The sequence below is a fragment of the Hylobates moloch genome, unplaced genomic scaffold (genome assembly GCF_009828535.3).
Source record: "Hylobates moloch isolate HMO894 unplaced genomic scaffold, HMol_V3 SCAFFOLD_10, whole genome shotgun sequence".
NCBI classification, from domain to species: Eukaryota; Metazoa; Chordata; class Mammalia; order Primates; family Hylobatidae; genus Hylobates; species Hylobates moloch.
The window spans coordinates 21,575,309-21,593,120 of NW_026652285.1; the positions used below are offsets into that span (position 1 = coordinate 21,575,309).

Sequence of the window (17,812 nt, forward strand, 5' to 3'; positions counted from 1 at the left end):
CCTGGGGAGGGGGAAGGGATGTGGCTGGAAAGGGAGGCTGAGGCCAGATGGGGAATGGGGCTTCAATTCTAGGCCTAAGAGTGCAGATTTTCTCCTGTAGGTAATGGGGAGCTATTGAATGTTTTTGAGCTGAGGCACGACATGACTGGGATCTTTCCACCCTTGTAAGAAGTTTAAATTCCTACTGAGGGACTAAGGGGATTCTGCTTTTTCTGCCTCTGCCTGTCTCCATGACTGACACCCAGCCAGCCTTTTCTCTCGGCTCCACTTACTGCCCTTGCTTCTTTGCCCCAAACCTCCAATTCCTTGTTCCAAGCATCCCAAACCTCCAATTCCTTGTTCCAAGCAGGGTGACAGGGTGGGGGGCTTCACTCTCCCTCAGCCCCCACTCCAACCCTACATGTCCCAGATACTCTCTGGGTCCTTCCACCTCCCTCACACAACCAGGGCCAGCCAGGGGGACAGTAGGAAGCTGTGTGTGCTTACTTCATGGATCTTTGGGTTTTAAGTCCTCCTGACCCAGGCTTCTGCCTTCACTGATGCCCTCCCCCAGCTGACAAGCTTCTGGAAGCTTGGATTCTGGGGAGCCCTTTCTCTAATTCACTCAGCTGTGGCTTATCCACCCCTTTCTCAAAGAAAGGCTCTGGGCTGAGGACCCTGTGGCATGAAAGGATAGAGTTCTTGCCCTCAAGGATCCAACCAGTAGAGAAGATAAGAAAACAAGCCCATGGAAGCAGAGCATGAGGCAATAAGTGCTGAGGAAGTTCAGAGGAGCACGCCAGTGATGTGCTGATAAGGGAAGCCTTTGCAGAGAAAGCCGCCTATGTGCCAGCCAGGAGCTTGAAGGATAATGTGCTTTCCAGAGGCAAGAATGGCTGGCAGGGGTGGAAATGATTTCAACAAAGGTAGGAAGGCTGGACATGTTTGGTGAACATTAAATCCACTGGGCTGAGCTGGGCTGTAGGGTTTGTACGAGGACCAGCGAGACAGAAGACTGCATAGATGAAGTGGGAGGGTCCTGGATGGCACAGTTAGCACTGTGGAGCCACTGGATGTGTTGGAGATGGGAAGTGCCAAGATGGAGTGGCACTTTAGGATGCTTAGGCCAGGCATCATGTCTCACGCCTGTAATCCCAGCACTTTGGGAGGCTGAGGCAGGCGGATCACCTGAGGCCAGGAGTTCCAGAGGAGCCTGGTCAATATGGCAAAACTCCGTCTCTAACAAAAATACAAAAATTAGCCAGGCATGATGGTGGGTGCCTGTAATCCCAGTTACTTGGGAGGTTGAGGCATGAGAATCACTTGAACCCAGGAGGCGGAGGTTGCAGTGAGCCAAGATGGCGCCACTGCACTCCAGTCTGGGTGATAGAGGGAGACTGTCTCAAAAACAAAGATGCTTAATCTGTCATTGATTAGGTGCAGGAAAGCTTAGGTTGGTGGGTACAGAAGTGGCATAGGAGACCTGAAAATTAATTGAGACAAGTAGTAATTTTTGTCAGCAAGTTGACGCTGCCATAGAATTTCCACAGACCAGTGCCCATTTCCACCTCATTCGTCAATTCAACAAATATTTGTAAAATACTTGCTAAGTACCAGACACCATTTTAGGCTCTTTCTTCATCATCTTCCCCTGCCCTAAGATAAAAAGATGAAGGTAAACTCTCACCTGCACACACTTGGGAGATCTTACTTAGCCCAGCCTCCCCCTTGCAGCCTAAGCAAATCCAGTAGTGTCTGCCTTTGGAGCAGGTATATTGAGAAAAATCAGAGGACTACATGCAGTAAGGATTTGGGGGACAGTGAGGTAAGCAAGCTTAGGGGTGGGAGGAAGAGTAGCTTGGAAAGCAGAAAGCAGTTGGGGGGTGGGAAAAGGGAAGTTGACAGCTGAGTGTAGGGGAGCCCTGGGATCTTTAGGGGAGGGAGGCTGGGCAAGGAGGAGAAAGATGGAAGGAAGAACAGTAGGAGATGGGCCTCTGGGGCTGAGGATGGGGGCCGGAGGGAGGAACAAATTAGAGAGCTGAAGAAGGAAGTAGAGTCTTAGCAGCTAGGGGCGGGAGGAGGAGGTGGGAGACCGAGAGGCGAGGGCAGAGGAAATAGGCCCAGGCACTGGAGACGAAAGTCTGGGAGTCTGAGCCGCTGAGGAGCCACCTGGAAGGTGCAGGCAGCGGCAACATCAAACCTGAGATCCAAGGGCTGGCGCTGGGAGTGAGCTGGAGTTGGGGGAGGTGGCTCGTGTGGGGGGCCAGGGGGCGGGTAGGGGAGCTGCGATCAAGATACAGGGGCTTGAATTGAATCTACCCTTAGCCCCACTGGGTCTTCAGCTTCCTCAGCCCCCTCCCCTCTTCTGGCTCCAAAGGCCAGAAGCCAGGACTCTGCAGTCCCGCCCCCCACTCCAAGCTATAGGCCGCATGGCACCCACCCCTGGCTTTCCCAGCTCCTCTCTCCCACCCATCACTGGTGTTGGGAAAACATATTGTCTGGAGGTGCAAATAGAGGAGGAAAGGGGGTCGCCTGCCAAGTAGGGTGCTGGCTATGTTCATTGCTGTCCAGGCAGGGTCTACACACACCCCTGACTGATCCAAAGTCCAGGGGAAGGTGTGTGGGCCTGAAGGTCCAGGTTGAGGGCTGGGTCTTTTTCCTCTCCCAAACTCCCCCCCACCCCAAGATTCTCCCATCTTTTGGACTGGACCTGCTACCTAAGCATATGGAACCGATTGAAAGAATTTGTATGCTCACCTTATAATTTATGCAAATCAACTCTGTAATTAACTATAATTTGGAGGCATCCTTTGGTATTTGAGACATTTATCCATGAGGAAATGCCCTAGCGATAATGCTCCCGTATTAACATTATTTACTCCACCTGTGTGGTCTCCTCAGCTTGTTTCCCCTCCCCACTCTGATTTTCTGTGCTGGAAGGTGGGGAGGGACAGGGAAGCCCCTCCCTGGAGCCTGCCTCAGTCCTGACGCCTGGGTTCCCCCAGGGGGTTGTGCTGGCCCTGTCCTCCCAATTTTGCCTAAGATTGAAGAAGGAGGTCCAGCTCTGCCTCCTAAGCCCTCTAATACTCTATTCTCTCTTGCTTGATGGGTGGCTTTCTGCTGAACTTTTACCTTTTCAGGGCCTCAGTGTTCTCATCTCTGAAATGGGGAGAGGAAGGACCTGTCGGAGCCTTTATGGGATAATTGCTGAAAAGTTAATGAAGAGACTGGGAATCCCCAGTCTAGAGGTTGCTGAGGGTATAGGGGAGGAGCAGGAGAAGAGTTTTGGGTGAAGACTCCCTGGCTCATCCTGTGGGAGGGAGGTAGCGTGCAAGTCTTGGGGTACTGGGTTCTGGTGTGTAGAGGGGGTACAACTGCTCCTGTCCTCTGCCAAGGGCATTGGGCTGTGGTCATAAACAGGATGTCATCCTGTGAAAAGTCCCCAGGCCACTCTCCTATGTGGGTCAGAGTTCGCAGCTTCAGTGAGCTTTGGGAAACAAGTCTTACTCTGTTTCATCTCCGTTCTCCTTCCTGGTCTTTTGTCCATCTCTGCCCTGGGACATGTTTGTGTTAGCCAGTATACCTAAACTTACAACCACCCTAAAATTAGGCTTATATAAATAGAGATCTGGGGGCTCCCCCTAAATTCACCTTCAGGCCCCTTCTCCCTTTTCCAGGCCACCTTCCCACCCTCTTCACCCTCCTGGAGTTCCAGGAGTCCTGAACTGTCTGTAACAGTTCTTGGCTGGACTCTGCCTCTGGTCTTTCTGGTCTTAGGTGACCTCTTGTCCATCCTAAGCTGCCCCACCCCATCCAAAGTCAGGGAAAAGGTCCTCCCTTCCCATTTGACAATGAGAGATCCCAGGTCCAAAAGATAGATTACACTGGGTCCTCCTGGGGATCCAAGTTGGGAAGTGAGTATGTAAAAAGAGGATGAAAAGGGAGAGAGAGAAATTGTGCCTCAGAGAGGCCAACAACACTGACATGAAGCTCTGCAAGGAGGAACTGACTTGAAGCCGTGTGGTGTGTGTGTGTTGGGTGGGGGGCATGCGTCTTTCAAGTCTCAAAAATGGAACTTCTTTCTTTCTTACCAAGTCCATGGAGGAAACCTCAGGAAGAGGGGATGGAATTTGGAGAGTTCCAGCCATCCCAGCTCTCCCCTCTAGCAATGCTGTCATTTCCTCCATCCTGCAAGAACCACTTTGTCCCTCTCCCACTGCCCAGCCAACTCTGCGAAAGGAAGGAAATGCCCCCAGCCCCCACTCCCAGCTGAAATCCTCCTTTCCTGGCAGACCTCACGGACTCAGATCTCACCCCCTACCACTCCCCTAGGAGAGCTGGGGGCCACTGTTTCCTGGATTATCCTAAAAGCTTCCGAGGCCGTGAGGAATTGGCAGCATCCCTACTCCCTCCTTCACCTCCCCCTTTGGCACTGCCTGTCACCTCCTTTATAAAGCCTGGCTCTTTTATCACCGCCACTTGGCCCTCACTGCCGCCGCCAGCTCTGGGCTCCATGGACTGGTAAGAGAGGCTGTTCCCTGTCCTGTACAGGGGACCTCCACAAAGAGGATCAGGTCTCCACTCTAAAGTAGGGGTCATAGAGAAGGGTCTGGTTCTCTCTGAATTGGGAAGGGGGAGATAAGAGGGAGATCTTGGTGGGGTTTGCATGGAGAACCAAAGGGATCCCTTGGAGGTCTTTTGACTGGGCTGGGGTAGTCAGCCCAGTGGAGAAGTGGGGTAGGGATTCATAGCTGGGAACTTTATTCCAAGAGAAAGGAAGGGCAAATAAATGTTAATAGAAATACAGGGCACACACACTCACTGCCTGGAAGATCCTGAATGACAGAACACCTGCAAGGATAGTAAGGGAGAAACCACCATCCACATCCTATGGGGAACTGCATTTATGATGGAGGAGAGAAGACACTCTACACTCAAGCCCACAGGTACACACAGGCATAATATGTACACACATTTGTAGATATACACACACCAACAAACGGATGCACTATCCTCAGGCGGGTTCATCTTCTAGACTGAAAAGGGATGGTGGTAGCTAGGGATTTTGAAATTAATAATAAAATTAGTGTCCAGCATTGTGCTGGGCCTTAAGAAGACCCTCAATAAGTGTTTGTTGAATGAAATAAAGGATGAATGAAAGAAAACTATTTGACTCCAGCTTTGGGCTCTACCTGGTTTTCTAAGAATCAGGAGATTGTGGTGGGGAGAGGAGGGGAAATAAGGAATATGTTGGCATCCAGGGTCATCAGCTTGCAGGCTTGGAAGTGCAGCCTGGAGGTGGGAGTGGGAAATAGAGGAGAGGAGTGAGTGAGAAGAGGAAAACAGGACCAGACTCTGGTCTGGTCCCAGCTCTGCTTCTAACTTGCTACTAACTTCCCTGTTTTGGGGTTCAGTTTCCCTACCAGTAAAACGAGGGCTTGGACTAGACAATTTGGGGCTAGACCAGCTTTGATATTCTCATAGTGCAATCTCTACAGGACAGTTGAGGTTTGGAAGGGATCACAAGTGTAGAGTCTGACTTGTCTCAGTAATTCAAGATGGGATCAGTTTGTCCATTAGACTCAAGATAGGAGATGGCTTTCATCTAGGGATTCATTTAAGAATGCTGTTTCCTCCGCCTTCAGGCTCTAGGGGAGCCAGACTTCCAGGGTCATCAATTTGCCATATTGAGGCCAGATGGACTAGTAGGCAGAATACAGGCTTTGGAACCTGAGAGATCTGAACTCAGTTTCTTCTTCTGTCTTTTAACAACTCTGTAATCTTGGGTAGATCATTTAACTTCTTTGATCTTTGGCTTCCTCATCTGTACAATGGGAATAATAATAATTACTTTGCTGCATGCTCATGAGAATTAGAGATATTTGTGTAAAGCACCTGGAACATAGTAGGTGCTCAGTAAATAAACGCTGGTTGTGATAAACACGCAGACTAATGAGGTTTCTCCAGGTACAAAGTGGATCACCGACTATAGATGAAGCTTGAGAAGAAGAGGGGTGGCAGGATTGGGGGCTGGACACTTGCAGGGGAAATCTGACTATTTATTTGAGAAAATGAGGAAGAGCAGCAGAAATGGCCCAAGTCCAAGACAGATCTCAGTTTATACAGGAGATGCGATGGGCTGTGTTGTTCAATTTTGAGTAGCAATAAGTATATGGGCAATGGGCTGTGGTGACCTTGCTCATTATGTCAACATCAGACCATGGGCCGTCATTCGGTGGGAAAACATTTAGCAAGTGGGCAACCAAAAGGGCTGGAAGCAGAGGACTGCAAGTAGAGGGGGACTGGAGGAAAGATAGTGCCAGTACCCTCAGTGAGCAGCAGAAACCTAGGCAGAGCAGGAAATCAGAATGGCTGGGAGTTTCCAGAGACAACTGCATTGTTGTTGAATTTCCTGCTGATGAGCTGCAGGCAGGTAGAGGGTCTTTGCTCGTGGGATTCCAGATGGCTACAGGTCTGGTTGGATTGGGGTAGGGCTAAAGGGGGCCTAGAGTGAAAGTAGCGGGGAGTGTCTACCATCCTTGGGCTGAATCCCTGTTGCTTTCCAGGGAAAAGGCAGAAGGGGCCAGGAAGAGAAGGCAATCTGATGCCTATAAATGAGAGGGGGAACTTGGTCCCCCTACCCAGAGTCAGACCCCTGCACAGGCTTTAGCACCTTAGGAACAGTAGATGCAGCACCAGCAGGCAGCTTGGAGGAGGAGGCAGGAATGCCCAGAGGTCAAATCAGGAACCAGAGTCCCCTACTGGGGGCTCTGTTTTGGACCTGATGAGCTTCTACTCCATTCCAGAGGTAGCTGTGAACTAGGATACAAACCCAACTGGCCAGGATTTGTAGGCTGAATGGATGGAGAGAAAGCTGCATTGATGAAGAGGATTGTCAATTTAGCCATGGCCACAAAGATCCAGAGCAGTTTCTGTGAATCCACATCCAGAGCCCCAAGTAACAAGAAGGCAAAAAGCAAACCCCGACTGATCAGAAATCTCAATCCCCCGATGTCAGGCGGCACCTCTGGCTTCCGAATACCTGTCATTTCTCTAGCTTGGTGGCTGCTCTTACAGCATTTCACCAAGGAAGAAACTGAGGCTTAGAGGCACCTACCTGCCAGGGTCAGTTTAGCAGGTGTAGAGCTGGGGCTAGAATTTAAATCCGTCAACTTCTAGTCCACAGGGCTTTGTGCATACACCTTAATCCAACCAATATTTACTGGGAACTGACTTATTTAATAATTATAACAAGGATATCTTCCATTTACCCGGCACTTACCAGGGGCCCCGTGGGCTAAGCATTTTTAGGCACATCAATTCCTTTAAGCCCCCAAGAGACCCTACCAATGTGTACCCAGGTGGTCCGGATGAAGGAAATGAGCCTTAGAAAAGAGGGAGATGCACAGATGAATCCGACATCGATTCTGGATAAGAACGTGTGCGTGTCTGAGGGGTACCACACACATACGCATACACGCATGGATTGATTTTTCACTCCGCTTATGCACTCGGTTTAGCTATTTTTCAGTTACAGTTTGAGTGTGTCCCGAACGGGCATGCAGGACAGGTAAACCAATGGGGGTAGAATAGGGGCTGTAGAGGCGAGATTAAATCAGCCTAAATTCAAGTATGAAATCGACTGTAAAGAGGAAAACGAAATTTTAAAAAGCCGACGGCAAAGCGCACAGAGGAGACCAACTTGCCAAATGAAAGAAATAGGGAAATTAATCGGCGTTCCCCTGTGAAAAAAGGGGTCACATGGAGAGATCAACACTGCGGCATGGGAGTGAAGCATGGGGCCACCTCGGCGGCCAGGCAGAAGAATGCGTGGGTGGGGGATGGAACTTCCCTACCCACCGGTGCTTGGCGGGTCTCGGAAATGTCGACCCATCCAGATCTTGAGAGAAGTTTTTGTGAGCTCCGAGAGCGCGCTGAAATTTTACCAGAATATTGCACTGGGCGTGTGCATTTTTCTCAAAGGAATCCAAGACCCCCTCCCCAAAGTTGAGAACCTTGGGTTTAGTTATTCTGGTGAGAATTAGGAAGGAATGGTGGCAAAGGATAGCTCAATTCCTTCCAGAAGTGTCCCTTCCCAGGGCCATTCAGGCGCCTGCCCATTCTTCAGAACCGGGTGCTCGGGGGCGAGGGTGTGCGTAGGCTGAGCATTTCCCAAAGGACAGGAGGGCGAGGAGAGGCGAATTTGAGAGGTGGATTTCGGAGGCACTGGGGTTGCTACCTAAGGGGAGGGGCAAAGTGAGAGCTGCTGGGACCTGGGACCGGAGTAGGGGGGCAGCAGAGACCGGTGGTGGGCAGAAGCTGGGAGAGGGGAGGAGAGGAGGTGGTCATCCAGAAAGGTCAGAGAGGGAGACCCCGAAACGGAGAGGGAAAAAAGGACGGGGAAGGGTGGTGGTGGAGAGAAGCAGCGCGGGGTGCGGGGGGGTGAGGCGGGGCAGGGGACGGGGGTCGGGGGTCTGGGGAATGGGGAAGGAGGGCAGCCAAGACAAATTTCACACGGCCTAGGCCTAGAGGCGAACTGGAAACATACTTGGCGCTCAATCCTGTTTCCTTCTTTCCTCCCAGTTCCTGGGCAGGGCTGCCCGTCCAGAGAGGGTCAAGGGCCATCGAGGCAACCTAAGGGTTGCTGCCTAAGGGTGGCTCCGTCTCACCCCCAGGACCTGCCCCCTTATCCATTCCCCCCCGGGTCTTAGTCCTGCGTCCTCTGCTACACCGAGCCAGCTCCAGGGCAGTTTTCCACCCGGCGGGGCGGGTCTTAGAATCTGGGAATCACCCCACCCGGGCCCCTCGCCCTGGGAGTGGAGGGGACCAGGGAGGAGCGAGGGAGCGGGCGGCGCACGCCCTAGTTAGCTTTCCTCCCCCACTCCCGCCCGCCCCCTCCTCGCGGCCCCGGCTGGGCCTCCGGTCCAGCCGAGCCCGCAAGGGTTAAAGGCGGCCGCAGGTGAGGTGGGCGGGGCCGCGAGTTCGGGGGAAAAAGGAACGCTGGGGAGAGGATGAAGGCAGAGAGCGCGGGTGAGTCACGGGCGGAGCTGGCCTTGTTCGCTCGCTGGCTCCTGCCCGCCCTCTGTCCTCCGCCCTCTCGCCGGCGCTCACCTCCTCCGCCGCCTGCCGCCTGCCGCCAGCCACCGAGTCTGGCTCGCCCTGGGCTCCTGCCCCTCACCGCTGGAGAGCTCGCCGGCGCACAGGGCCCATGAGCGACCGTCTGTAGCGCACCAGCCAGCTGTGCCCGGAGGCCGCCGCAGCCTCGAGGTAGGAGCGCGGGTCGGGGTGGCCAGGGGTGAGCGCTACGGCCTTGGGAGCGGGGTAGTCCTAAAGGATCTGAGGGGTTAGAACCCCCATGGAGGGAAAACTGGGCGGACGGGAGAGACTGGAGAGACCGAGGAGGCTGGAAACCGGGGCAACTGGAGCGACTGGGACAACCAGAGGACCGGGACATTGAGAACTGGGAGTACTAGCCGGTGATCCAGAGAGGCAGAGCCGAATGGGGCATAAGGGTGCACCGACTTGCCTTCTCACTTCGGGGAGAGAGAAGCCTGCGATGTGCGCTGTGCTCTCTCCTTTCCTGAAATCTTTCTAGGCCTGGAAGTGAACTGGACATATACTTGGTACTCAATCCTGTTCCCTTCTTTCCTCTCAGTTCTGGGGCAGGGCAGTGTTGCCCGTCTGGGGCAGGTGGGTCAAGGACCATAAAGGCAACCAAAGGGTTGCCACCTAAGGGTGGCTCCACATCACCCCCAAGACCTGCCCCCTCCTCTATTCTCCTGGGTCTTAGTCTTGCATCTTCTGCTAGACTGAGCCAGCTCCAGGGCAGTTTTCCACCCAGTGGGACAGGTCTTAGAACCTGAGAATCACCCCGCTTTGGGTTTCCAAAATCTTGGTAGCAGGCCATTGCATCCCAGGCCTGGGCTCTCCAGCTCTCTGCCAGGAGAAGCCACTCTGGAGCCCAGATTATCCTAGCCTTCCCACCCTCCAGCCCCTGGGGCAGTTCCCAGGCACCAAAAGCTGTTAGGGTCCCCGGCTTCACAGCTCCTGCCCAGCCCCTTCTGTGCTGCCCCACCCCAGCTTGGGGCTCTGTTCCTGCAGCTTCACCCTGTTTTTGTCTTGTGGTGAGGCAGCCAGAGCCTGAGTAGGTGCCCCCGTCCTCCTCTCCCTCCCTCTCCCAGGCTATCAGTGCCACCTCCCTGGTCCCAGAGGCAGAAGATGGTAGGGTCAGCTAAGCCCTGCTGTGGGAAGGAAACAATCCTGCCCTAAGTCACTGGTCTCCTCCCCCACCAGTAGAGAAGACCCAGGCATACAAACCTGCCCAGCTGAGGCAGCAGGGCTTCCAGGCCTTAGGGAGAGGTGGTGAGAAGACAGTGAACTTCAAGCCACAGATATGTGGTTGAGAAAGGGTTGGGGGTCTTTAGCGTTCTAAGGGTCTACAGAAAGACTGGTTTACAGAAAGTAACAGACTGAGAGTCCAGGAGTTAGGAGACCTGGTTTATTGAATGAATAAATGAACATCCTTCTCCAAGTCACTGTGCCAAGTCATTCAGCCTGCTTCCTCCTCTTCAAAATAAGAAGATTGGCCTGGAGCAGTGGTTCTCAACATTTGCTGCATATAGGAATCATCTTGGGGGGGCTTCTAAAAAATGATCCATGCCTGGGATGCACTTGCTTATGTCATCTTTTTAGGCAATTCTTGCTCTTAAGTTCTGTGGTTATGACTTCTCTTGTTGCCTTCCTCTTCCTGCACTCTGACCCTATATCACTTAAAGGGGTGCAACTGTACCCTCCAGAGCTTGCTGTCAAGCTCTTCTCTGGGGAAGCCATTCCCTCCCAACTTTATATCTGGGCCTCCTCTAGCATGGAGAGGAAGATGGGTAGCAGTCAGAGAGTTGCCTTGCACTGGTATGAGTCAGGAGAGGGATGGAAATTTGGTTTTCTCTGGTGGGGGTATCTCCCAGATTCCAGAGAGTATCTGGTGGCCAGAGAGCTGCTCCCCAGGGAGGTGAAGTCCCTGCTTGAGGGAAGGGGGTGGGGGTATGTGAGTTGGTTTAGTGGGCCCGATGTGACCAGGCCAGGCGGGGAGCAGCGTAGACGGTGAAATGCTTTTCATTACTGAACATGCTTTGGGAATGGCATGAGAACTCTTTCTCTAAAGACTCAGGACCCGTTTGGGGCTTTATGAGGGGCAGGTCACCTGAAGCTTTGGGTTTCAGAAATAGACCATCCCCTCTCCCATCTGTATCCTGAGTTAAACTGGGGAAGCTGAGATGGGTCTAGATCCTCCATTTGGGCTGACGCAAGTCTGCAGGGGGAAAATGCCACTGCCCCTTGCGCTGGCCTGGGCAGCTGGGGTGGGGATGGTTCTAGCACTGTGCTGTAGGTGTATCTGACCTACCATCCTGGGAGTGGCCCAACTCTAGGGATGAGCTGGGTCATACGGCAGGGATCACCCAGAGGAAGGTAGACCTCCATCATCCTCTGTGCTTGGATGAGAACCTCACATCTTGGACCCTTCCTCGCACTCCCGAATTCTCTAAACTGATCTCTAGTCCTCCTTCAGAGGTGCATCCTTCTTTTACACTTGGGGCCAGAGAGGAGGACCTGGGTTAGGAGGGAAAGTGAGCTGGTCATTTCCCTTACTTTTCTGCTTCTTCGCCTCCTTTAGGTCCCGTCTGAGGTGCCCCTGACCGTCCCTGCCCTCACCCCACCCCGGATCCCGGCAATGCTAACCGCTGTCTGCGGCTCTCTGGGCAGCCAGCACACGGAAGCGCCGCACGCCTCCCCGCCGCGCCTCGACCTGCAGCCTCTCCAAACTTACCAGGGCCACACGAGCCCTGAGGCCGGGGACTACCCCTCCCCGCTGCAGCCTGGAGAGCTGCAGAGCCTCCCGCTGGGCCCGGAGGTGGACTTCTCGCAGGGCTATGAGCTGCCAGGGGCCTCCTCGCGGGTAACCTGCGAGGACCTGGAAAGCGACAGTCCCTTGGCCCCGGGCCCCTTTTCCAAGCTCCTGCAGCCGGACATGTCACACCATTATGAATCGTGGTTCAGGCCGACTCACCCAGGCGCGGAGGATGGCTCGTGGTGGGACCTTCATCCGGGCACCAGCTGGATGGACCTCCCCCACACTCAGGGCACGCTGACCTCACCTGGCCACCCGGGGGCGCTTCAGGCGGGCTTGGGGGGCTACGTCGGAGACCACCAGCTTTGTGCCCCGCCACCCCACCCGCATCCGCACCACCTCCTTACAGCTGCCGGAGGGCAGCATCTCCTAGGGCCGCCCGACGGGGCTAAGGCCTTGGAAGTAGCCGCCCCGGAGTCTCAAGGGCTGGATTCCAGCCTGGACGGGGCGGCGCGTCCCAAAGGCTCCCGGCGGTCGGTGCCCCGCAGCTCAGGCCAGACCGTCTGTCGCTGCCCCAACTGCCTGGAGGCGGAGCGACTGGGGTCTCCGTGTGGGCCCGATGGGGGCAAGAAGAAGCATTTGCACAACTGCCACATCCCGGGCTGCGGGAAAGCCTACGCCAAGACGTCGCACCTGAAGGCGCACCTGCGCTGGCACAGCGGCGACCGTCCCTTCGTGTGCAACTGGCTCTTCTGCGGCAAGCGCTTCACGCGCTCGGACGAGCTGCAGCGCCACCTCCAGACCCACACCGGCACCAAGAAGTTCCCCTGTGCAGTCTGCAGCCGCGTCTTCATGCGCAGCGACCACCTGGCCAAGCACATGAAAACCCACGAGGGCGTCAAGGAGGAGGCGGCCGGGGCGGCCTCCGGAGAGGGCAAGGCCGGCGGCGCAGTAGAGCCCCCCGGGGGCAAAGGCAAACGCGAGGCCGAGGGCAGCGCGGCTCCCTCCAACTGAGCTCCTCCGTGCCGCCTCCCTGCGGGTCTCCCGGGGGGCACTGGATGCGAGCCCCCAGGTCTGACGTCCTTGGGGGTGGCTTGAGGAAGAGGGGAAGGTGCGTATTTATTCAGGGAGGAGGAAAAGTGGTGCAGGGACAGGGAGATGGGGCGCTAGGGGTTCTTAGTCTCTGGGGCTACTAGGCAGGCTGCATTTGACTGGACCGGTAGGAGCTGTGCAATGCCCCTCTGTTCTCCCCTGCCTCACAGTTTCCCTTGCCCCTGGGCTGGGGGGTTGGGGTGGGACACCCGTACCGCGGCTGGCTGGCGGGGCCAGGCTAGAGGAGACAGCAAGTCCCAGTCCCCGGAGCAGAGAGAAGTGGGGCCGGCCCGGGGCGCTGGTGGTGGCTGTCTGGACACGTCCTTAGCGCCTGGGAACCAGGACATAAAAGCGCCTCCGGAGCCGCCCTGCGGCGGGGTCCCTTTCATCCCACTTAAAGTGCTTCTGCCCCTAGGGTTTCCGGAGGGAGAGCCGAGATGGGATGGGGGAGCCTGGGGGTCCCCCTTGGCAGGGGTCTCTCTCTCTGGTTTGGAAGGTTGTTGCTGTAAAAATAACTCCTTTGATGAGCTTCCTTATTAACCCTTTCAGACCCAGTCTGATGGAGCCATGAAGGAAGAGGGAAAGAGGGCTGGCATTCCTGACAGCCTCCCAGCCAGGGCTGGCGATAAAGGACAGAGTTAGATGTAGGGGGCTAGTAGGGAAGTCCCCTTCTAAAATGAGAGATAGGGATTTGGTGGGGTATGGAAGGAACTAGCCCCTTCCCTCTCCACCTCTGATTCAGCCCTTAATTCTTGGTCCTTACGATAAATAAAGTTCAGTAGTCACATTTCCCATCTATTATCCTAGGTGTGTTTTCAAGGCAGCCAGCAGTAGAATCCATGTAGTTCCCACCAGTTGCCTTCCCCTCAGGGATGGAAGGAAGAGGGTTTCTTGGGCTGGTTGAGGACAGATTGGGGGTGTCTCAGCAGAGGAACGTCCACTGGTTCCCACTTAGAGTGGAGGCCTGCAGCCTGCCTGACCATCTCTTTAGCCATCACCAAGAAAATAAACCCCACTGTCTCTCTAGTTTGGCCCTTGTTTTTCCCTTGCTCTTGCTGTAGCATGTTCATTAGGGGATTCCTTCCTCCCCCTCATCTCACAGGGGAAGGGAGAAGAGTTGTTCTCCCACTGGAAGGGGTTCTGCCTTCTGAGGTGACATCCAGGAAGCTGTCCGCATTCCCTTCTCCTTTAGATGCTAGAAACACGTTTTGATTCTGATCATGGGGTGGGGGAGAAAGGAAGGGAGGGAGGTGAGAAGCCCAGCAGAGGCTGAGCCAGGCAGAGGGGAAAGAAGCTGATATGAGGAAGGGTCTGGCAGGCCACAGCCCCTGCAGCTGGAGGGCTTTCCCACTCTCGAGAGGCCTTACAGTCCCTCTGATACCCCTCCCCCTTCCCCTTGCTCCCTTTCTTCACCCGGAGCCCTCTGCGGAGATTAGCTGTGTATTGATTTTTAAGTTATAAGCAAAGGGTATTTTATTTAATATTAGGTTATGTGTGTGCATGTTGTGTGTACCTGTGTGCATGTATGTGTGTTTCTCTACTGAGCCTGGGGTCTCTAGCCAGGGAGACCCCATCTTATTCACCACTTCCAAGATCCTGGGATCTGGGCCCAGCATCTCTTCTTCCCTTGTAGATGCTAGAGCCCAGCCAAGGTCTGGGAGCTATATGGGAAGTGGGGGCTGGGATCTGGGTGGGAATATGTGTTTGTATACAAAGGGGCCCTCCTTAAAAGGGACAGGATGACCTTCCGGAGCGACTCATTGGCCTGGGGTAGTTTAAGAAGTAATGTTCTTTCTTTCTTTCTTTCTTTCTCTTTTCCCTACCTCCTGCTAACCCAACCAGAGATCCCCTTCCTTGCTGAGAAGGTTGGGGGCAGGAAGAGAGTTGGCAGTGCCTGCAAGTTGCCTGGCCAGGTGGAGAGGGGGAGAGAGGAAGGGCACCGTGGGTGTAGGATGCCTTTCTCCTCCACCCATCGAAACCAGCCATCCCCTCCCTGTGCCACCAAGACAGCCTTTTCCAGTGGCCATCCTAAGGGGAACTCCCAAATGGGTGTTGGTGGTAGACACAGATGCTCCCCCCAATGGAAGCCCCAAGCTCTGAGGTATGCGGGTAGAGGCTTTGGATAGGTTTTCTTCTGCTCCCCTCTTGTATAGATCTAGGCTGCTTGGCTGCCTGTCTTTCTAGGCAGCCCCCCTAGAGGAAAAATGTAGGAATTTATTTTTTCTTTAACTGCTGTGAACTCACTTTGAAGGGGTAGGAGGGAGAAACAGCCTGTGTTTTTTATGCAATAAAGTCATCAACTACATCATGCTTCCTTTGTGTTCCAGCTCTGTTTCCTTTTTGACTCAGTGTCCCTCAGCAGTGAGGACCAGGTCTGGGCCACAGAGTGGGGTGGATGCTTCCCAATGATCCTGCAGCCCCTTGGAAAGCCTCATGTCTATTGAGTTGGGTTGGAGCTGGGGTCTGATCCTGCCCCAGAGGTGGCTGGTACAGAAGGAGGGAGGTGCTTCCTCTGGGTTGATACCCGGGCTGTCCCTCCCTGGTCTCATACCTGTGGTTATGAGAAGTTTCTAGATATCTCTTTCCTCCGCCACATACAAACCTCTTCTTTCCCTTCCCCTGCTAAGAACACTGGTTCCCTCTTTCCCAGTCATTGGCTCCCTCACTCCATCCCCATGGAGGGTGCATGTCCGTCCATCCCCTGCCTGTGACTGAGCTGGGGGTGACTGGCAATGATTTCTTCACCCAGGATGATCCTTATCAGGGACAAGGCGATGAAAGGCAGCCGAGCTATCTGATGGGCTCCCGCCCAGCTGGAAAGTATGAGGGAAAGGCTCCTACTGTAGCTCACAGCTAGAGACCCACCATGGTTACACAACCACAAGGCACACAAACATACCCGCACTGGACCCATGTGCACCCGTCCCCAGAGATATGCAGAAATATCCATCTGTACACATCTTCCCAGGCCTCCCAGTGCTTGATACAAAGTTGGTGCCTAATTCACAGCAAATGAGTAGAAAGCCTCATGATTCCAGAGCTCCAAAGCCAGGAAGGTTGACAGAAGATAGGTTTTGGGCTCCAAGGGGGCTGGGGGGCAGGAGTTACTGTGTTCTTTCACCTTCTCATTCTACCTTTCGCCAAAAGTATTATTTTCCCCTAGTGGGATTTCTAGATCCACCACTCTAACCCTAACCCAATTTCTCGAAGCCAAATCTGGTACTCAGGCTGGCCCATCCCATAACTTAATTTGGGATCCTGGGGTCACAATGTTTATGGCTACCTTAGGATAGGGTCATCAGAATGAATGATTTAGGGGTTGTAGAGGAAACCAGACTGGTTTGGGGCCAATTGTTTTGTTTCCATCTGCTGCTGGATTTAGAAGGCTGGGAGGAGGAAGGACAGGTGTGTTTTCCCGAGACCTTATGCCAGCCCCACTCCTCCAGGTGCCTCTTTTGTCTTCCTGGTTCTAGGGGAGTTAGACCCCAGGAACTTGGTGAGTCCCGTCCTCCTTTACCCCCATTGCTGCCCCCAGGGACAGGAGGGCAGCTGTGCGGCCGGCTAGGCCTGTCTGGGCAGGGCTGGGGCCACCCCTCCTCCCTATGCAGCTCCTCCCGCTGACCTGCATTCTTAGCAGGGGCCTTTGGTGGGGCTCTGACGCTTGCTTGCTTGCTGGAAATGCTGCCTGGCTGGCCTGCCCCCCACCCCCCCACGACGGAATCCAAGGCCACCTCTGACCCCCCTCAGATGGGGTGTCTGGCAGGAAGATCGTGGAGGGCACAGGAAGGGGTTAGGGAAATCAGAACATCTGGGCTGGCTCTCTGGGTTCCTCTCCTGGGAAGTGGAAGTAGAATCTACTCCTACCCTCTAGGGTGGATGAATGAAATAAGAAATGAGAAAGTGACAGAGAAGAAGACAGCCTGGGAACTGCAACCTGGGGATGCGCTGTGGCCTCTCTCTGCCTCTCCTCCTGCCTGTTTCCGCCCCACAGTGGGAAGCCAGGGAACTGCAGGAGATGAACCCGCTTTCCTGCAAGCTGCTTCAGGTGCCCAGATTTCTCAGCACACAGCCTTGATGTTTGCTTCTGGAATGACATTAATTGGCAACCTCACAACCCCTCCCCGACATTGTATCAGAAAGCCTTCACCTTCCCATTAATCCTAGCGTGACTGACCACCAGCACCCTAGCAGAGTAGGCTTGAAAGAAAGCCAAACTCCACTAAAACACTGTTAGAATTGTTTTCTTTTCTTTCTTTCTTTTTTTTTTTTTTGAGACGGAGTTTTGCTCTTGTTGCCCAGGCTGGAGTGCAATGGCGCGATCTCAGCTCACCGCAACCTCTGCCTCCCAGGTTCAATCGATTCTCCTGCCTCAGCCTTCCCAAGAAGCTGGGATTGCAGGCATGTGCCACCACGCCCAGCTAATTTTGTATTTTTAGTAGAGATGGGGTTTCTCCATGTGAGCCAGGCTGGTCTTGAACTCCCGACCTCAGGGGATCTGCCCACCTCGGCCTCCCAAAGTGCTAGGATTACAGACGTGAGCCACCACGCCCGGCCCACTGTTAGAATTGTTAAGCAAATACAGTAAAGTCAGAGGATACAAGGTCAATGTACAAAAGTCAATAGTGTTCCTATACACTAATAACAAACTATACAAAAAAGAAATAAAGAAAATAGTCCTATTTACAATAGCTACCAAAATAATAAAATATTTAGGAATAAATTTAACCAAAGAGGTGAAAGATCTGTACTCTGAAAATAAGACATTGATGAAAGAAACTGAAGAAGACACAAAGACATGGAAAGATATTTCATGCTTATGGATTGGAAGAATTACTATTGCTAAAATGTGCATACTACTCAAAGCCATCTATAGATTCAGTGCAACCCCTGGAAGCA

General features: G+C 53.8%; 1 protein-coding gene across 2 annotated transcripts; it reads left to right on the plus strand.

Annotated features, from left to right (window-relative positions):
* Positions 1-4,456: 4,456 nt before the first annotated feature.
* Positions 4,457-15,226, plus strand: SP6 (Sp6 transcription factor). 2 transcript variants are annotated; one of them, XM_032163371.2, is made up of 2 exons: positions 4,457-4,500; positions 11,651-15,226. In XM_032163371.2, exon 2 carries the CDS (start codon positions 11,708-11,710, stop codon positions 12,836-12,838), a length of 1,131 nt encoding a protein of 376 aa, XP_032019262.1. In that variant the 5' UTR covers positions 4,457-4,500; positions 11,651-11,707; the 3' UTR covers positions 12,839-15,226. The 2 variants fall into 2 exon arrangements, with proteins under 2 accessions (XP_032019262.1, XP_032019263.1); XM_032163372.2 differs by lacking the exon at positions 4,457-4,500 and adding an exon at positions 8,999-9,246.
* Positions 15,227-17,812: the final 2,586 nt, after the last annotated feature.

What these genes read in the sequence shown, in the direction of transcription:
- SP6 (XM_032163371.2), top strand. Translation starts at nt 11,708, where the DNA reads ATGCTAACCGCTGTCTGCGGCTCTCTGGGCAGCCAGCACACGGAAGCG.